General features: G+C 44.6%; 1 protein-coding gene across 1 annotated transcript in view; it reads left to right on the top strand.

Moving 5' to 3' along the window:
• The window catches only part of LOC131444517 (latent-transforming growth factor beta-binding protein 2-like), an 88037-nt gene that overhangs the window by 37175 nt on the left and 29734 nt on the right, over positions 1-21128 (top strand). Inside the window, exons 6-14 of the mRNA XM_058614900.1 lie at positions 1859-2065; positions 3149-3423; positions 4568-4670; positions 13288-13362; positions 17474-17596; positions 17688-17852; positions 19024-19359; positions 19901-19920; positions 20187-20223. Of these exons, the coding sequence (XP_058470883.1) occupies positions 1859-2065; positions 3149-3423; positions 4568-4670; positions 13288-13362; positions 17474-17596; positions 17688-17852; positions 19024-19359; positions 19901-19920; positions 20187-20223 (1341 nt within the window). The remainder of the gene's footprint in view (positions 1-1858; positions 2066-3148; positions 3424-4567; positions 4671-13287; positions 13363-17473; positions 17597-17687; positions 17853-19023; positions 19360-19900; positions 19921-20186; positions 20224-21128) is intronic.

Here is a 21128-nt window from a genome sequence, read left to right as displayed (position 1 = left end):
AAAAAGACGGAAAACCACAACTCTTTATTTTTAACATAACTCTATTTTGTTGTATAAAATTCCTGTGTAGTCAAACGCACCCAACTTCACTTTGATTGATATTAGCAACAGTATATCAATAATTATTTTTGCTCAAATTAGCTCTGTAAGTATTTATATTGGGCTACTTGCTGCATTCAGTTGGTCTGTCATCTGCCAGGCCTTTTCCTCTGATCTTATTAACACTGGCAGTGTTTTACTTCAGTGTTTTCACCTCTTCGAGTTTCTATTATGAGCTGTTGCTCGCTCAATCTCCGTTTTTACCTCAAAAAGCCTCGAATGTCTTCACTCGTGGACTCGGCCAGGATGAACTCGGTAGCACGGGCTCAACCTCACCCTCTCAGATATCCTCCATATCCCTGCCGTCCCTTCACCGAGCACAATCTGCGGTTTTATTTTGTCTGACAGTTTGAAATGATCGCTTATCCCACATGCCAGCCATGTTTCCTTGTATCTGCCTCTGTCTATTGCAAGAATCAACGGTCACGGAGCCAGTGTTTGGTCAGGATCGGTCTCAGAGGAGTGTGTACACCACACTGGACCCGGTCTTAATACCTCCGTCTGCCTTTCCTAATCGTTATAACATCTTCTCTGCATCGATGTCTCTTATCAGCTTTCGGTCAATTGCTTTAACATTATCCTCTCATAATCCCTCTCGGTTCCTCTTTTATTGTTTTTCCAAGCCTCCCTTTCTTTCCTTCTCCGGTCACACTGTCGTTAATGCTACGTGACAGGGAGCTCATTCCCGACATGCCATTCCGACTGTGCGGCATCTGTCTGTCTGTCCCCCCGCGTGCACCATGTTAGTGTGTTTACTGTCTCAGAGAGGCTGCAGCTCACAGCGTGTTCCCATCACCGCAGTGTTGTTGCGGTGCGGAGCGTCCGTATATCTCCCGTCTATCTTTCAGAACGCTCCTCATACTTGTGGTGTGTGGTGTTGCCGAGCTGGAAGAGGGTTCGGGGTTGTTTCACGTCTCCGCTCTTATTTGTCACGGTTTCTTCGTTTGATAGCCTTTGATGTTTTGAATTAGGGGGGAGGTCAGGAGTGAGCGGAGGGAATCCGTGGATGGGAGCAAGCCCAGGTATGTAAGATGCCGAGTTGGCACAAAAGATAAGGCCAGTGGAAAAAGGCTGTTAAGGTAGCGCTGTCAAACACCATCTGGCCTGTGCCGACCTTTACTCTTTTTTCTCCCCGTGGCAAATTGCAAACCTATAAATCAAAAATGTAGACGGAGCACATTTCGGGTTTCAATTTACTTACATAATGAAAGCGTGTTGGCCCCGCTTTGATACCAGACAGCTTTTTGATTGTTTTTCTCTTCATTTCTAATTTCTTTTTCCTGCTGCCAGCCGAGCAAGTGTTTCATACAGATATATGCATGCACTTGTTATTCACTCCAAACTATTACAGGGTGAGGTAATTGCTCATCACATCACAGAGTGCTGTTTCATTGCCGATTTTGACGCACAACATCCCAATAAAAGAGGTGCAGCGTGAGGTGCGGTGTCACGGCGCTGCCCTCGGGGGGCCGAAGTTAAAAACTCCATAAATGTCATGTGGGATCGGGTTTCTGGTCGTGCCACAGCGGAGGAGAACAGCGTGACCGTTTCTTAACTGTTTGCAAACATATCTCCACATGAAGCCGCCGCAGCACATGTCGGGACTGCTCCCTCTGGTACTTATTACTGGCTGCTTGTGTGCGAGGATGCATAAATCTGTGTAATTCAATATGGCATGTATGTTGTGTTCTCTAACAAATCTCTCGCTTGTTTTCCGTCTCGATTTCCATCACGCTCGTCCCTCTCTTCTTCTGTGCAGACTTCTGTCAGATTCCCTGTCTCAATGGAGGCAGATGCATCGGCAGGGACGTCTGCTGGTGTCCGTCAAACTCAACGGGGAAGTTCTGCCACCTGCCGTTGCCGGCTCCCGCCAGAACCAACCCACACAGTCGCAAGGACGCCAGCAACCAGGGGCCGAAGTCCTCCTCCCACTCCATGTACACACTGCCACTGTCCAACCAGCAAGGTAATCTGGCCGCTTGACTGTCGGCACGTTCATCTCACGCCGACTTCAGCTGCTTGACTCCCCTCCAATGTCTAACTTCTTCTCTCTTTTCTGGAGGAGCTTATTCTCGCTGCCACAGACTCTGTCAGAACTGCCATTAATCACTTCAAACGCTTACACAGAAACTCTTCGATTTTGCCAAATACTTTTCAATTTTAAACGTTTAAACGCCAATTGTTCCACTTCGACTTGGTGCCGTGCCCCTGTTGCACCAGCCGCGGCGGTGAAGCTCCTAACGGGATGACTCAGTGGAAGTCCTCGTATTGTTCGCACAATGCCGCTTTCATAAAACAGAAGCGAAAATTAGAACCAGAGCACGGCAACATCATGAAAGTATGAGACGGAATATGAAAAAAAGTAAGTTTTGCTCACTTTCAATCATTTCTGGTCTTATTTTTCATGTGCTCTCTCGGTGTCTCACAGTAAGTAGAAGCAGAGGGGGCCGTCGTAGATTATTTAAATTTCATTCAAAAATCCTCCATCCTTCCATTTTGAATAAAACGACATGAACAGGCCTCACGTCTGCATTGTCATGTCACCACAAAGGAATTAGCGCTCTTTTTTGGCTTGCCTCGCACATACATGGAGGCAGTTTCACGTCCAGGAATCCTGATAAGGTCAATTTCTTCTCCTTGGACTCTTCCTGATGTTTGTGTGTGAGGCTATGAGTCATTAAAGTGGGTCAGGATTCTGGGAAAAAACCCTGGCACTCCCTGAAGATGGATGCTTCCCCTCTGTCAGTAGGACAAAGGAACTCATTCTCCTCACTGCAACATCTCCTTAACTCCTCAGCAAATGTGTTTTTTTGCTCTTTATGATGATTTTTATTTAAACCAGCGTGTCTGAATCTCTTTGTTGTTATTGTCTTCACTGCTGGGACTTCCCCGTGTACATCGCAAAAACTGGTGATGAAGTTTAAACCGAGTGTGTCTCGATGAAGCTGTCGCATGACAGCCGTTCGTGCGCCAGCGGCTTTCATCCCGACATGATTCAAACTGTCTGTGAGATTATTATTGTATAATCCGTGTGTCTCTTCGCATTCAGTGTCCCTCCACCCGTCCTTGGTGAACGTCCACATTCAGCATCCTCCAGAGGCCGAGGTGCAGATCCACCAAGTCGCTCGGGTGCAACCCGGGCAGAGGTCGGCCACTACGGAGGGGGCTCACTCTGTCCAGCAACGCTCCCAGCCTGGAAATGGACACGAACCCACCAATGAGCATAACAGCAGGCACTCACACGCCAGCGGGAACGGGAACGGCCATGCCAGACCACAGGACGGACATGTGGGAAGATGCTTCCAGGAAACGGTGGACGGACAGGTACCGTGTTAAGTCGTTAAAACCTACTCTGTAACAGGTATCATTACGTTCACTTGGCCTCACCTTCTCGCTCTCAAACAGGAAGTGGGCCTGCAGGAGTGATTTATGTCCAACCGGGATTTATGAGAGCAGCCCTCACCAGTCATCTCGTGTTCCACCAGCGAGCGAACAAACGCATGTTATGAGTTATGGCCAGTGTGGTCCTTCTCTCTGTACTTAGGTGCCTTGTGTTGTCTGTGTGGTGCCGCAAATTCACTGTACTGTAGAGATAATGTATGGATGTCAGTCACAACACACAGGAACAGGGAAAGACTTAAAGTGGCAGTGTCTGTGCACGGCTCATCTAACGCAGCATCTGTCCCACTCTCAAGTACCGAGTATTATTTAAATGATCAGTAATGGGTGGCTATCATTTATTAGCAACCAGCTGTTTGTTGGCTGCTTTATTAATAGTGAACAGGTCCCTCATGTAGCTCAGCTGAACTGTGACATGGCTAGTGTCAATAGTTAAATTGGAACCAGGGGCTAACCCGAAAAAGCACCTAATATAGCATCTGTTTGCTCAGCTGTAATTATGTGTTAAAGCTGACAGCCTTTCTGTTTGCTCTTGCAACAACACAATAGTCTGCAACAGAGTTGTTTTCTCAACCCTGGCTCCTATTTTGCTTTCATTAAAGTGAGAATTTGAAATTAAACCTTCTAGTCACAGTGATGATTTCAAGATGATTCCAAGCAGAAAAGCCGTAGAAATGGAAGATAAAGACGCTCACAGATTCGCCTGCACTCCTGCCAGTGTATCAGTTTTGTGTTACGCTGAAGAATGTTCTCTCTGTTGCCTCGTAAGCTTCAGAGGTTTTTACTGGCCATAAAATCCAATAACTAAGATCTGATAGGAATTTCTCCTCACAATTAGCCAAATGCCCTAATGAGGCATGCCAGGAGGTTCAAAGTCAGAAGTTCCCGTCTAAGTAACGTGTCTCAGATTGTCTCTGGTTCCCTCCTCGCTGACTGGAACACACACACACACACATATACTATCTGATGAAGCGCACCTATGAATTCTGGCGCACACACACAAACGAGCGTGCATGTACAAACATGTAACTTTTTTAAAGTGACATCTAACACAGATTTGTGTTTGCAGTGTGGCAAGCCTCTGCCAGGCCTCACCAAACAGGATGATTGCTGTGGAAGTGTGGGAGCCTCTTGGGGTCTACACAAGTGCCAGAAGTGTCCGACCAAACCCGGTAAGCCACTAACTAAAGCCACCAAAGTTTGAGTAGATGTTTTTCTCCTGCCCTGTCCTATTACGTACTTCAATCCCATCTAATTCTGTTAGTACATTTTTTTTTTTCTTTTTCATTTTAACCCATTAACGCCAAGCTTTTTGCATTACTGTCATTACACAGCGGAAAACTTGCCATTTCTGAAAGCTTAGAGGTTGCACATCAAAGCCAACATGTGGTTATTACGGTAATTTCACTTGCGTTGTTGCAGGAAGCCAGAAAGGGAAAAACACCTTTCTATTTTTTTTGCCTGTTTTTGGACATTGAGACAAAAACTACAATTTATACCGTTCAGATTTCAAATTTAACACGCAAATTCTGGTACTACAATGGGTTTTGTTTTTTTGTTTTTTTAAACAAAACCATTTGTTTTTCTTCATTTGAAATTGTTAATACACTATTTTAACATGCAGTCAATTGTAAATAACTGCCAGAACTTATACGTAATCTGGAAAAATGTGCAAAAGCACTTACTCACAGGATAATTTCTGTACCTTTTAATGGTTAAAATAAGCAAAACAAAAGTCCAGAAAACAGGCCTCTTTTTGACTTTGATTTCTAGTCTCTCAAGAGGCTGAGAATGTGCTTATAGTAGGTCGATCTCTTGATGTTCCTGCATATTCAAAGCTGCCAAATGCAGCTGCCCCCTACTTCCATAATAAGGTGTGAAGTCAGTGATGCCTGTTATATTCCTCGACTTATTACATTTAATTAGGCCTAAACCATACTGTATAGCAGACTTCATTAAATTCATCTCCCTGCAGGAGGCTGCAGGATTCGACCACGCACCCAGACATAAAAATGAAGTCCATAAAAACCAGCAAAGCAAATGAAAACACACGTTTAGCAATAAGATGAGAGTCTGGCACACGTGCCACCCACTCTGCACACAGTGTGAGCCAGCGCTGCCTTTTTTAAAAGAGCGAGTTACCAGAGCTGCGGTAGGTTTGAGATGGAGCAGCAGGGCGGGTTGTACGCTGGCAGGAAGGGTGGGTGGTAAAACCCTTCGCTGTAGATAGAGACTCCTGCTCAGCTTGACAACTCTTGGGCGGCGTCAAGGTTATGACCCTGTGCTAGTCTTCATGGGACGCAGGAATGGTGGCACATGCGGCACAAGCGTCATGATCTCTGTCTCTTCCATCTATGGTAGATATAATCCATCCCAGCGTGCCTGGTTCCTGCTCTTCCTAAGTCCTCGGCACAATTCTTTTGCCTCCCAGATGTTTTCCTCTGCTCCATCCTTTGAAGTTTGAAGTGAATACCCTGTTCACTCATTTTTATGGTTGTTTTTGGGTGGGGGGGACGGGGTGCAGCAGCATATTGCAGGCCTGGGTCCTAGGTCACACGCAGACAGGACAGAAAGAGTTGAGAATGTAAGAGAGAGGGGAAAAAGTGAAGTCAAAATGAAGTCATATACTATGTCCCAGACGTTTTGGATGGGGCTTTAATAAGAGAGATGCTTTGAATTCCTTCAAACTTCTCAGTTTAGACACTTGGCCGGATCTTTCAACTGCTTTTCCTTTGTCTGGCCTGGACCCATATACTGTCTTATGCGTTTGACAGGAATGATGTGTAACCTGGAGGACAACAAACCCCTGAAAGACGATGCTGTTTTTAGCGAACGGGTCATCCGTTCGGCTCGTGGTGTAGAGAGAAAATCGTGTAGCTTTAAAAAAGGAGTCTCCTGTGTCTCTTGAGTGTGAGTGTGAGTGTGCGATAACAAGGTCATGGAAGCCAGGTTTGAGTTTAGGGGTGTGTCGCTACCACTGGTCACTTTATAGAGCAAGTATTACTCGATTGTTTTGCCAATAAAGCCACATTTTAATGAGGTTCAGTTGTAGTCAATGTCTGATTCCTGGATTTACTTCAAATATTTCAATCTAATTTTATTCTTGGCCCATTTATCCTCCACATCGCTGTCAACACATTTGCATTTGTGTCAATAAACATAGCGGTGCAGTCTCACAATACAGTAAACTGCTGTTTTGTGCAGTCTATGTGGATGTGGATATCGTATGTTAATGTGTATGTATTGCATCATGCGGCAGGATTTTCTGCTTGTTGTTACTCACAAACGACATGATGTCAGCACTGTGGTTGTTAGAGAGGAGATGCATATGCGTATAGTTTGTGTTTCAAACGGAGGGCTGACGTTGCGGAGGCTCTAATGCCAGTGTGTCCCATCTTGGAGCCAGTGGCGTTCAAAGTTACATGCTGAGGATTCCTGGGTCATAATGTGATCCAGATCAACCAGGCGAACCGGTCGTCCCTCTGGTTCTAATGATGAGAAGGAATTTGCACGTTGTTTGACTTCCAAACTAGTTTGATGCTGAATTGTAATTTCTGCTGGAGACGTAGATCAAAACTGTCCTCAGGCCTGTGGGCAGGAGGCAGTGTCGAAGAAGCATTTAACAGAAACCCAATCTAGTGCATTGTTTTTTGTGGGCTCTTAGAGGATGACATAATGTTCTCGGGGCCATCTGATGGCCATTTGCTGTGGCCCGAGTCTGACCCATAATCGTAGAGTTGGTAGGACTCAGTAACTGTGCCATCAGCCCATCCCTGACTGTGAGTTTCACAGCTAATGGAACTCCACAAGCCATTTGCCTTCCCGTCTGTCATTGCTGGGCAGATTCTCTTTCTGTGATTCTTGTCATCTGTGGAGCTGGGAGGCTTCCCAAGGGCCCAAAGCAACCACCACACCCACAGGAGCCTTGGCTTTCTTTGCCTCTACATCCCTGGGTCATCAGGGTCATCGTGATGTCAGTGCCCTTTTTACTGTCACTGCCGTCCCCAGACGCTCTCCCACCTCTAACTATGGGAGTTGTCTGCCTGTTTCAATAAGCGCTCTCCCTCTCTGCATCTCTATAACAGGGACACTATTTTTCATGCGGTTTAGATCAATATAGGAAAGATGAGCCAAAGCAGAAGGGGGCCCCTGGAGATTTGCAACTTGTGGATCTTCCCACATGAACTCATCTCCCAAATCTCCCGTCCATTCCCCCAGACATTTAATCTGACATCCATCAAAGGGCCAAAGCCTGTGCTCATTGCTTTTTTGTTACTGCTGATCAAACATGAACACTTGTTAATGACCAACAAAAGCCAGAGATGCAGTTACTTTGCTTCAAAAATAGGCCACGAAACAACAGATGCACTGGAACGGCTCCACAGCAGCTTCTCGTTGTGATTAGACAAACGACGTCACATCTCCATGACAGCATTTGATTCATTGATGTTGACTTAGCGTTATCCCTTCACAGCCAGAACGATGGAATCTATTAGCCGGGCAGCACAATGGCAAATCAGGGTTCAGCAGACCTAACCACTGCGAGACATAAATCCCAGCTGGAGGCAGATGGAATTTGCTTTGCAATTCCTAAATTGATATGAGCTAAATTGAGCATATTTTTAGGGTGAATGTACCGTGGCATGCCTTTTTCTGGAAGCAGCCCAGGTGGTTAGTATTCCACAGTGAATTTGCAGATTACAGAGGAATGCGGGTCTGTTTTTAAATGTGTGTTTGATGCTTTTGCCGTCAGCGTCTCGGAGAAGGGCGTTAAGCGAAAATTGTCAAACTGCAAACGGAGACGTCGAATGCATACTGTTGTCGAATAAGAAGCAAACGGAGAGAGTATGTTGTGAGTGAAGATTTAATGTTGCAGAAAAATGAAATAATCTCTTCATCAAAGCCTCATCGCTGTTGACGCACATGTGCTTTGGGATGGTTGTACTGATGCAGGATGATCCAGATATACAATCCGAGACTGTTTGTGATTATAAAAGCTCATAGCTTGTTTCTGTGTCTGTATCAGGAGGATGTTGATACAAGTCCCATGTCTCCTAACTGATTAGCCTTGCTTCATGCGCATGGAGTGCATTATTTACGAGGCATGCTATATGTACTGTGCCAAAATTGCAAATGTGGCGTGTGCCAGGGAGACATTCTGTTTTGAAAGCGAATGACTTCCCTTTAAACTGTTTGCTCAAATCAAGTGTTGGCTTCAAGGCCAAAGACGGGATGGCAGCAGAGACTCTCAAGACCCAAAAACCCTCCTTGGTGATTAAAGAAATCTGTTTGCTCCTGGTTTTTCTTGATGTGGCACCAGTTTGTCCCATGGCAACATGTCAGGAAATAAATAGCTGGACAGGCTCCTGGGGAGGATTTGGTTGTTGTGTTTGTTGTTTTCCTTAAGAATTGTCTCCCAATGAAATGGAAAGACCGATAATCCCCTGCTCCTGTAGTGTGGATGCCATCCATCCATCCCTCCTCCCTCCCTGTCTCCCACGGGTTCTCAAGTTTTCCAGCCTACGAAGGAGTCCAACACTGAGGTTGCCTCGCAGGCAGGTCCTGGGGAAAGCTGGTGAAGGGCTCTGAGCCCTGTGCCTCTCAGTCATCTTAGTAGAACAGCCCCGGGCTGGGTGGTCCACAGAGTGATTCTACCAAATTAGCAATTAAAGATGAAGATCTTTGCAGCTGAAAAACCCATTTGCATCAAATCACTCTCTCCCTTCTTAGCCCGCTGCCTCCGCCCTCTCTTTGCTTTCTTTCTTCTTTTTGCATAGAGTCCGTCACCGAGCCAGTTTCACTTTCACGGTGAAAGAGAATCCCACTCTGATTTGATTCAGGACAACACAGCACGGACAGTGAATTAGTGACGCGTGACAAAGTCTTTTGTCAAACAGGGTTAAACGGATTCCTACCTTTTCATTATACACAGATGTCTGTTACAGTCACGCTGATCAAACCTATCAGCTCCACACGACTCTGTCCATGTTTCTCATTATAGCTGTTGTTTGTTTTTGTGTCTGTGGTGACACAAAAATGATGCATTTTGGGTGGAAGCCTAACAGCTACACAAGTAAGGAGAGATGGAAGCAAACGGTAGGTCAAGGAATTGACCCTGGGTCTCTGAAACATAAGGTAAGGTAAACATAGGGTAAGTCTGAGGTAGAAGCGACAGTGCCGGTGTTTTGGCAGCAGTTACATGCCGGAAGCTTTAAAGTTCACCGCGAAGAGCTCATAAAAAAATGTCACAATAATAATGATCAGGTGCATAAAAATGTTGCAAAACCCCGAGTTTCATGAACTAATTGCTTAGATCCACATTTTCAAGCATTTAAAGCTCTTACTGACCGCAGAGGTCCTATCCTCCCGACTAATAAGCCTTATTGAGACTCCTGAACGTCCCCCGTTGGGCTTCCCCTGGCGTGTGCATCCTGCTGTAGCTCACGCCAGAGTTTCTCTGATTCCATCCCGGCAGGAGGGTGTGCCCACCACCCACCACAACATCTAATTACTCAGAATCTCTTGAGGGGGATTAGATGAAGATGGGGAGGTGCTTTCGACGGGAACAGGGGCGTCTCACTGCCCCGTTTTTCACTCACTGCCCCCCTTTCGTTCTGACCCACTTCTGCTCCGTCAACCCTCAGGTGCAATTGTCCTGCCTGGTCCACTGGTTCACAGCGGGACCAAAACATAGCGCAGCTTCCAGGACATTCCAGGACCACCATGTGACACAGATTCCAGTCACTCATGGGAAAATGACACAAACTGATGACTGATTGCTGGGTTGTGTAGTTACAGGATTGTTATGTTGGTTACTTAAATTAACTTAACCCCAACATGTGGTTATTACGGTAATTTCACTCGCGCTGTTGCATGAAGCGTCTTTGTCACCAGACAGGAGAGAGTTGGGAAAACGCCTGTACATAGGTTTCCATTTTTTTGGCCTGTTTTTTGCACATTGAGACAAACATTCATACAAAATGTTATTTTAAATATGTTTCCTACTGTTCAACTTTCAAATTTAACACGCAAAATCTGGTACAGTGTTTTTTTCTCAATACAACTGTTTAAATTCTTCTTACTCTATTTTAAAATGTAGTAAATTGTAAATAACTGCCAGATATTGAAAGTTATTCTTGGAAAAATGGGCTAAAGCACTTAGTTACAGGACATTTTCTGGCCTTATTGTTGTCAAAATGAGCAAAATAAAGACTCCAGAAGGACATTTTGAGACGTAAGTGTCAAAGGGTTAAATATTAAAGTCTGATGAAGCATTTTTCTTAATTTTTCTGCGTTTAGAACCTCAGAACTGTGCAGTCCATTTTTCTATCCAGACTTTTAAAATCAACGAGTTCTTTCTATCATACTCTGTCAGCGCTCTGGTTTTGCAGAAGTTTTGGTCACATAACTTTACACTCGTTCTCACACTTTCCCGTCAGTGACGGGAAAGTGTTATCGATGTTGGCGAGGCTGTGGCATAAGTGACTCATTGTCACTGTGGCAATGAGTTTGGTGAAAAGTTTTTATTTTTTCTGGCGTCAGAGTTATTTATTTGAAGGTTGTCATCGCCGTCATTTGTTCTTGTTTTTAATGATTTAATATGGGAGATATTTTCTCCTGTTATTTTGCTCTAATTGGATGATGAATGAATAGGAAATTCACATTTATTGGGTGTTTATTAAAGTCAACCAGGTCATGTTTTGCATGAATTTGAATGTCAATGATATAAATGAATGTCTTTTACATTCAAACCATTGTCAGATGAGATCACATAATGCTGATTCAGCTCCATGTGACCCACGTGGACCCTGTCCAGGGTGTTTTGTTCACATTTCAAATTTAACACGCAGAATCTGGTGTTCATGTACAACTACAGTGCAACATTTTGTTTTTCGTCTCTTTAATACACCATTTTAACATGCAGTAAATTGTAAACAACTGCCAGATATTGAAAGTAATTCTGGAAAAATGGACAAAAGCACTTACTCACAGGACATTTTCTGGCCACTTTCACGGTTAAAGTAAGCAAATAAAAGTGCAGACGTTGTTGGCACAGCACCCCCCACCCCCGCGGCCCTCATATGGAGGATAAAGTGGTAGAAGATGGACGGATGGATGAAAGTGAAGGAACAGTAGGAGGAGAAAGCAACGTACATGACATCAGCCATTGCTGTTTAAAGAGTCATGATTGTAATTTAAGTTGCCTGCGACTATGAGAACCTGTTCAATCTTACTGAAAAAAAAGGATGTTATTGTTTTCCAAGCTCCTCTCGAGCAAAAACACTCAATTTCCCCCTCCAAAAATCCTTTTAACTTGACAGGACGCGGCAGACTCTGTGTCAGTTTATGCCAGAAAGATCTGCTATGAATAAACACTGTCTTTTGTTTTATATACCCTCGTTCACACCCTGTCAGACACACAGATACAGGCGCACTGTATCGGCCTGACGTGGTCATTACAAGCCTCCGTCACTGATAGTGTGGCTGCAGTGATGCATTCACATAAATGGTAAATGTCAATTGTATTTATATAGCGTTTTTCTAGTCTCGATGACCACGCAGCGCTGCTTTGCACTGCGGTTTTCCATTCGCACCCATTCACTCATCTGTCATTCACACAGCATCAGGAGCAACATGGGGGTTAAGTGTTGAAAAATTGTGCCTCCCAACCTCAGTTTCCACTGAGTCGAGAAATATCTTCATTCTTTTTTTTGGTTACGTGCTCACCAGTGAAACTGCAACGCTAATTCCGCACTTTTTAGGCCCACTCGTAAGGGGGACGGAACCTCATCCGCGGAATGTAAACGGTGTCCACCATCTTTGCTAACAGTTAAGCTAACAGTGACACTGGCGGGCACGTAACAAAGCCTTCCACTAGCTCCTTTTTAGTTCACCCTGTGTTGTGTTTTATTTGCATTTTTAGTTTATTTTAGAGTTAAAACCTGGTTTCAACCTGTTGACTCGAGCCTTTTCCTATTTTATTCCAACCTGTGTTGTATCTTACTGGTTTATTTGCCTTTTAAATTTTATTTTCCTCTAATTGTGTCCGCCATCTTTGCTAACAGTTACGCTAACGGGACCAACTGACACTGGTGGGTACGCAACAAAGGGGGGGAACTCGGGGGAAACTGAGGTTGAGAAGCACAATTTTTCAAAAATACTACCTCTATTCTAGTAATACAAGCTAAATGCAAACCGGTGAAGTATTCCTTTAACCTCAAACACACACACGCACCTGAAATACACAGTACATGAGTTTCACTGCTTTGGAGGCTTTCCTGTGAGGCGTACCATCACATTCCTGGTGTGCACCATTAAAGCATTAGTCTCTTGTTTAAAGCAAATTTGCACTGTGGTTGATGACAAAGGTCAAGGCTGTCGTGTAGGTTCCCTCCACGTATTTACGAGGTAAGCACTTCGTTCATCTGTCCCTGGGGGTCGAGGAGAGGTAACATGATTTTAAATGACAGTGAGTGTTATTGTAACGTTCTGCTGGATGACAGTGCTCACTTATAAATATAGTTGATGGGGATCCATTTTCATACTCTCACTCTCTCTCTGAAGTCCCCCGAGACCCAGCTGTGGGTCACTTCATTTCTCCCGTTCTCTCCGAGATGCTCACATCTGTAAGTTATATGTCTTCCCTCCCGTCAAATCGGACTTCCAGCGCTCGCTCTCTCTCTCTCTCTCTCTCCAAAATGAATGCCATGCTTTGTGACAGAATGACAAGGCACCGTAAGATCGCCTTTCCCCCTCTGAATCGTGTGCTTTCTCTTTCTGTTTCTGCAGCATTCACGGTGATTGCGAATGGACAAGTGGAATGTTCCAGTGGTTTTAAGAGGATGAATCTGACTCACTGTCAAGGTAAGCTATAAAATATCTGTGTAGTTTAATGGTTTAATATGTAGTTTAACCATAATAAAAGAGAAGCTCATATATATATATATCTATACATATATATAATGATACGGATGTGATAAAAACTTACCATATGTTTCCCAGCTCAGGAAACGTATAAAAGTCTTATTTGCTGTACGTCTGTCCCCTGTGGGAACCAGGTCAGGTCACTACACTTAGCCTTGGTCCAGGGTCATAGTTCAGCAGCCAATAAGTGTCTGAGGCAGCTGTTTTAATTGGTCTTTGGGGTTCTAAGCGGAGAATGGTACGACGGGCTCTCTGAGTCTTTTTGACTTGTTTGTTGCTCAGCTTTTTGGTGGATTTTACCAGCAGGAGAAAAGCTGTTCTTAAAGCGGTTTCGGCTTTTCCCAGAGGTGGCCATAAGTCAGACGGCTGCTCGCCGAAGAAGCATTAATCTCCCACCTACCGAGTCTGTAGACGCTTAGAGCAATAAACGGGTTAATATACGGCTCAAGGGTTAAAGGAACACCCAAATCACACATTAAAAATCTTTCATGATATAACATTTTATAACTGTAAGCGCCAACCTGTTGAGAGCTGGATGCAAAAATCACTCCGTAGATCAAAGCGTGTGATGGCTGTATGATATTCAATAATGTTTTGAGCAATACAGTGCGCTAAAAAGTGTCAACATGAATATATAAACCTCTCGACTCTGAGACACAGCTTGATCTATGAAGTAAGAAAGTGATGCGGACACTTTGTCTGCTCTGACAGTCTGTCCGAGCTCCATCCACGACCTGATTAATGGAGTCATAATCTAAAGACAATGCTTAGTGGTGCCGATGGAGGCCAACGCGCAGCTCTGAATACATCAATAACACGTTTGGGCCGCTGGTTCAGCAAGTTCAACGCGTCTTTTTATTAACACGATCCGTCTGTTAATTTTCTCAGGTGATGATTGATCTGGAAAACATGTTTAAAAAAGCAAAGACATGTGCACAGGGAGACACTTCTTTTCCAATAGTGTGTCAATAGCCAACAAATATGGAAATGTCTTCTTTATTATTCATACCTTCTTTTTATGATTATTTCAAGATGTTCCTCACTTTGGGTCGTTTGTTCCAAATCTGACAGTTACCCCACAATATTTAATGGAGTGCTTTAAGTCTCTGTCCTTTTTTCGGCTGCTGCAAACATTCCCCAAAAATCATTTCTAATTTCAGGTCTCGCAGCAGCGGCGGCTGCCAAGGAGGCAAAACTTGCTCTATTTGTATTTTGTCATCAGTATCTGGGTGGTGTCCCGCTTGTCGAATTGGGGGCTCAATTTCTGAGCTGTTTACAGTATATCTTAATGGAACAAAGCAAGACTTGTCTCATACCCTTTATTATGCATGAGTTAATGCTCTGGCCTCTTGGCGGACAGTGACGTCCTCGCTGCGGTGCCCTGATAAGATGTCCCATCTGAGCCCTTGTGCTGTTCTTTTAACTTTGGAGACGATTCCTCAACTGCAACAGCTGCTTCTTATAAATAAGGTCAGCTGAAGTGACCCTTTGCTTCTGTGCTTACATACTGTAGTTGTCATCTGTTGTTGGCGGTAAATTGGTAGCAAGATGAACACTTTTGCATTTATTATACTGAGTGTTGTTTGGGTGGACGGGTTAATATCTCAGGATAGTATGTTTAAATTGTAGGAATCTGGCTGTGAGAAGTGGTTTGACAGTATTTGCATTCACTATTGGCAGCAGCTAAAATTAATGAATTTTAGCCCCTTAACTTATGTCTGGTTTGAGACTTCTCGAGCAGTCATACGGTTCTCCCTTTGGCCATAACAACTGATACATAATAAAGACGCTGATGTTGCCAATTTTCTTTGCAGTTTCCATAAATTTTGTGGGTGTTTATTTGAAACTTGTTTTTCCTAGAATTTATGAGCGGGCAAGGTCAAGCCAGGTTGCAGCTGACACCTCAGCCAGAGTTAGGTAACTTATTTGCAAGCACTGCAGTCATCAGTACATATATATATATCATTAAACACTAACGTACGGTCTTGAAAAAAGCCGGTGATGGAGATTTTTATCCCCAGGACTGTTTGTCAGCGAGGGAGCAACTGAGCATAAAGTCAAAATAGATGTTGGGATTAGTGCTGATCATGACAAGTTGTCCTGCGTGTCACTTCCAATCCCGATCAAGCCACCAGCAGACTGTAACAATAACACTAATCTGGGAATCAACTGAACCATGGATTAAAGACCACATGTGACGAAGGTTGACCTGAACTCTGACCAGATAACACACTGCTGCTTAAAGGAATACTTCACCGATTTGCATTAAGCTTTGTGTTACTAGAATAGGGGTTGTGTTTTTGAAGAAGGGGGTTGTGTGGCTCAGTGGTTAAGACCGGTACCCTGTGTGCGAAAGACGTAATCGTCGCAATGGTCGCAAGTTCGACTCCACCTCTGGCTGATTGTACTCAATTCCATTGTAAGTCGCTTTTGATAAAAGCGGCTTACAATGTTAGCAAAGATGGCGGACACAATTAAAGGAAAATAAACTTAAAAAGCAAATAAACCAGTCAAATAAAAGACAGGGTGGAATAAAATAGGAAAAGGCTCGAGTCAACAGGTTAAAACCCGGTTTTAACTCTAAAATAAACTAAAAATTCAAATAAAACAGTGGGTTTAGAAAGTGCTTAATTAGCGTTGCAGTTTCAAGCCTCGAACCAAGGGGAAAACTGAGGTTGGGAAGCACAATTTTTCCAAAATACTCCCTTTATTCTAGTAATACAAAGCTAAAAGCAAATCGGTGAAGTATTCCTTTAAACTGTTGCTCCGGTCTTAAGAGTGTGAATCTCAGAAGCAGACACACGTCATCTGTGCTCGGCGGCGTCACCATCACGGCATTTGCCTCATCCTTTCTCCTCCAAACTTGTCACTTTTTTTGTCAACAAAGAGTGAGACTTGTTTACATTGCAACATGGAGACGAGTGCGTCCAAAGAGAATTAGATTTATGTGTGAAGTGCAGTGAAAAACAGAGTGAAAAACATAGAAACAGACAACAAAGGGGGTGTTGGATGTGCTTCAGTCCACCGAGTGTATCAGCTTCACTATTTTATACGCTAATTTTTTCCACCAGGACGCAAAAACAGCAAAATAACAAAACAAGAGCAGATTAATTAGAATTTGGAAAATCTGTGGTGGCAGGGCTATTGAGTTCTCGTCGTCAGTAATTGGAAAAGACCTAATGATGTCCTCTTTGTTTGACACTGTGAAACAACAAACTTCGCCCGCTCTCAGTGTAATTGCATGACGATGGGCCTGAAATATGCCCCCCCTCCCCACACACACACACACTCACACACACACAACCTCCGTTCCTGGCTGGCATAGTCACATTTTACTGTAGCTTATTGACTCAGGAGCTGTTTGAGCAGTAAGCAAAGTTTACACATTACTCACGCACCCATTACAGATCAGAGCCCTCTGATGTGCGCTCACGATGATGTGACCTTATTGGACGCCGCGATGAAAGACGCCGATGAAGACGATAATCGAAAACATTCCGCCATTTCCTTTGTGTCCCCTCGACTGAGAACGATTTCAAAGTCAAGCGAGATCATAATAGCTTGCAGTCAGAGGGATGCACGAGTACGAGCGTATTCATGAGTGTTGTCTGGTTCACAGTGGTTAAATGTATCGTGCATGTTTCCCTTATGTCATCACCTCCCTCCTCCCCTCCCTCCTTTTTCTTTCATACAACTGTGTAACCTTCAAGTCTCAGTGTTTCACCACTCTGCAGCAGCTGCTGGTTTGGTTTTGACTATGTGATTTATTGCAGTCTAATTTGTCACCTTTCAAGGTGTAAAATGTTATTTTTTTCTAAAGCCTGACATCATCTCTGCTGCTCCGTGAGCATGAAACCTCTGAAATGCAGAACACTTAATCCGATACTGATACTTGCACCAGGTTTGGTTAAAGGGAGGTTCAGCGGGAGTTCAGAAATTCCTGTCAGGAGAGAGAGAGAGAGAGAGAAAAAAAACATGACTTCATGATATTTCCAAAATCAGATTGTACTAGATACTGTATGACTGACGTGTACTGCCTTTTTTCCAACAGACATCAATGAGTGCCTGTTGCCTGGGATCTGTAAGAATGCCGAGTGTCTCAACACCAAGGGGAGCTACAGGTGCATGTGTAAACTCGGCTACATGTTAGACCCGGCGAGAAGTCACTGTGTCTGTGAGTATCGCATATCAAAAGCATCATTTTAAAGCTATTCTATTACGTATTATACTCGTTTTTTTTACAAATGTACCTTCCCTCTCTTTAGCGGACAAGGCCGTGTCCAACCAGAAGGCGCTGTGTTACCGGTCCGTGTCGGCGAGCACATGCTCGATGCCCCTCGCGCAGCACATCACCAAGCAGATCTGCTGCTGCAGCCGGGTCGGCAAGGCCTGGGGCGCTGGGTGCGATCGCTGCCCTTTGCCAGGATCAGGTACAGTGCGATGTGACGAAGGACTCGATGCTCGTCATCCATCTGCAAAATCCAACTGTCCAGACTTTTACAGACACAGAAATGTAACGTGTAATCTTAGGCAAGGGCGAGCTTTGTCAGTGAAGGCTCGTCTACTTCACATTCACCGTTTTGATCCGCCAGCCACGTCAAGTTGTTTAAAATAACCGTATTTGTTTGTGGTGGAGAAATACCAAAAACAGGATAGTTTTCATATTTCAGAGCCGACATAATAGTGGGAGTCGCTGTTGTGTTATCACTCCGAGCTCCAGGGAGAAACCCCGCTAATAGATCGGCAAAGCTTCACAGCAGAAATAAACAGCTCGGGCCAAGTGAAACATGGGAAGCGGTTGTCGTCTTCTTCTTCCTCTTTTTTTTTTTCCATAAAGATCTAATCTTCAAAGTGAAACTGGTCTGGTCTGGTGTCTGCACTGTGGCCGGTGATTCACGAGGATCGTCATAGATCAGATATCAGAGGCACAGACCTCCGTGGAGCTGCTCGGCCACGACTGGCACAGTACACAGACATTTCAGACGACAGCTTTTGTGTTGCCTGACAAGCTGCTACATCCGTGTTCTGAACATTTTTTGGGCTTGTGGTCGTGTAGAGCCCTTTTTCCCTCCTCTTTAAATTCATCATTCAGTAGCTTATCATATCCCCCAGTTTCCTGCATTTACACAAGCATTTTCAACAACCACATGTCTGTTATTACGCGTATCTCTATTCCAGACTCTTTTGGCGTAGAGTCGCTGACTTCAGGTCAGGTAGGGGACACGGCGCTTCTGGACATGTAATGGATTCACCATCGCTGTGGTTTTGAGACGCAGTTACAGCAGCTCGAGCCAGTCCTCCATCCTCACAGTCAAACACCTAAGAGTTGAAAAGTCAGCAATCCGTGACGCCTGTTACTTGCTTGTCAGCTCATAGCGTCGCAGCGATCGCCGAAACCTGACCCCCCCCCTCATTCACAGCACACAGCATGCTCAGCATAACAGTATTACACGGATGGATTATGGCATTGCTGCGAACATCAGACGGAAATATGAGCCACGATGAAACTCTTGCAATGTGTTGTTTTAGCTTTGGAAGTCAGAGAGCGTGATTCCTCTATGGCTCATTGTCTGCTGATGTGTTTTCTTACCCCCCCCGCAGACCATTTCAAGGAGATCTGCCCGGCCGGACACGGATATACCTACTCGCTCTCCGACGTGCAGATTTCCATGCGACAGTTGGGAGGCGACGACGACGTGCAGAGCACAGGAGGAACGTGGGAGGGGCAGAGTCCCGTTTATCCCGAACCCCCGTCCTACCAGCCTTCACTGCCGGTGCCCGGAAGGCCACAGTTTCCCGTGTTCCCACACGTACCGCAAGTGCCCCAGCGTCCCGAGTACGAGGAGACGCCACACGTGCCACGTCAGCCCCCTCTGACCCCACAGCAACCTCTCCATCCCTCTCACCCGGCCAGAGAGACACCCGAACACCCCGAAGGTGAGAATAAAAGCGGCCAAACACAGTGTTGATTTAACCACTTGGGCTTTTTTTTTCTTTTTTTTACCACAACCCGTTACACGATAGGAATTTCTGTCTCACAGAATGGACGAGGCTTTTAATCAACAGGATGCTCTGTGCTCCCACAAGTGCATGTGTGCGCCAGCAGACAAACAAACAGGAGGAGCCTTCTCGTTTGCTACTCATCAGGGCGAAAGTGCCATCAGCCATACGTCCAAACGTATCTTAATGCTCTTGAGTCACTCTGCTGGCGCGGCTGTGGCATTTGTGATTTATATAAGGAGGAGCATTTTTGTAAATATTTAGAGATCTTTGTCTTCATTATGAGTCGTGTTTATTTCCCCCCCGTTTCTCCCACTACTTTTTTTTTTTATTACTCATGCAGTCTCTCTTCAAGTCACTCAGAGACGCGTTTTTTTGCGCGTACTGTGTGTGTCGTGTGTACGAAGTAATGGTTCTCGCAGAATGTCAACTTTTTCGCTACTAATAAACATTTCCTCTTCTCTCCGTCTGTTGGCAGATGTGGAAATCGCACTCCCGGTAAGTCCCTCCCTCCCCCGTCACCCCCTTTTGGCTTTGGAAATGTTTATCTTAAGACGATATGGTCTAGCTATCTCAGCTGGAGAGTTTGTTTGTGATGGTATAACTCTCTCAGACCACATGTGTTAGATACACACACATTAGAAGTTAGTACATGCGATGACAGAGCAGACATTCTGTGTTAATATGAACGTGGTAATGGAAAACATGCTTTTTTCTTTCTTTCTTTTAAAAAAAAAAAGGAGTAATATTTGCTTGTTTTGCAGCCAGCTGTTGTGACTGACTCACCGCTGGAATATCCAGGTATTTTTTTTTCACTTTTTTCACACACACACACACACACACACACACAGATTATATAACGCTGCTTCTTCACCCCTGACAAGCATATCAACACTGGCTGTTTGATGCCTCTTGGTGGTGTTTTATTTTGCATATCTTTGCTCAAGGGCCAAGCGTAGTCTGACTCTCAGGCACAGACATGCAATGTGTTCTCTATAAATTGCTCCCTGCTGCGCTGTAGTGGCAGCAGACTCTGCCCTCGCGCCAGCGAAAACATTGACGTTCGAGTCTGAATTTGCCTACGTTTTGATTTATTTTTTGTCGCCGTGTTGTTTTTAGCCCCAAGTCAAAGTGGTTTTGTTTTGTTTTTATCCAGCGGCCCACTGAGTGACACCTAAGGCCATTGTGCCTGGGAAAACAAGCAGTGTATCGCAATGTTCCCGGGTGAATAATGATTTACTCTCTCCGAGACAGTGTTTGTGCATTTTTTGGCTTTTTTCATGCACCCCACTCCTCACAGAAACTCCTCCTCCAGACTCGTCCATCGTTAAATTGAGTCCAGATTCAAAGGACACACACACAGACCACTTGCAATAAACACTCGTGTCACACTGGCTTGACGATTTGCACAATATGCTTTGTTGTGTGATTGACTGGTTACTTGGTAAAGTGGTGACTCTGGGTCTCATAAAGACACAGAGCTTTTCAAATATTTCATCCTGTATTGGGAAACCTGGGAGAGCTGTTGTGACCGAATATGGAGGGATAGGCGCTACCTCAGCGAGTCAGCGGTTTGTTCAAAAAGGGATGGATTTACAAAGAGACCATTCTTTTTCGCCGAGCTTAGAAATTCCTCACCCGGTCAAACACAAGTGCACACCTTGGATTTCGCCGTTGTTTTGACAGACTTCCTCGATAAACATAAA

Source organism: Solea solea, chromosome 18, assembly GCF_958295425.1.
Source record: "Solea solea chromosome 18, fSolSol10.1, whole genome shotgun sequence".
NCBI classification, from domain to species: Eukaryota; Metazoa; Chordata; class Actinopteri; order Pleuronectiformes; family Soleidae; genus Solea; species Solea solea.
The sequence above is the reverse complement of the archived record's forward strand: the minus strand, read 5'-3'. Positions and strand labels throughout refer to the sequence as shown.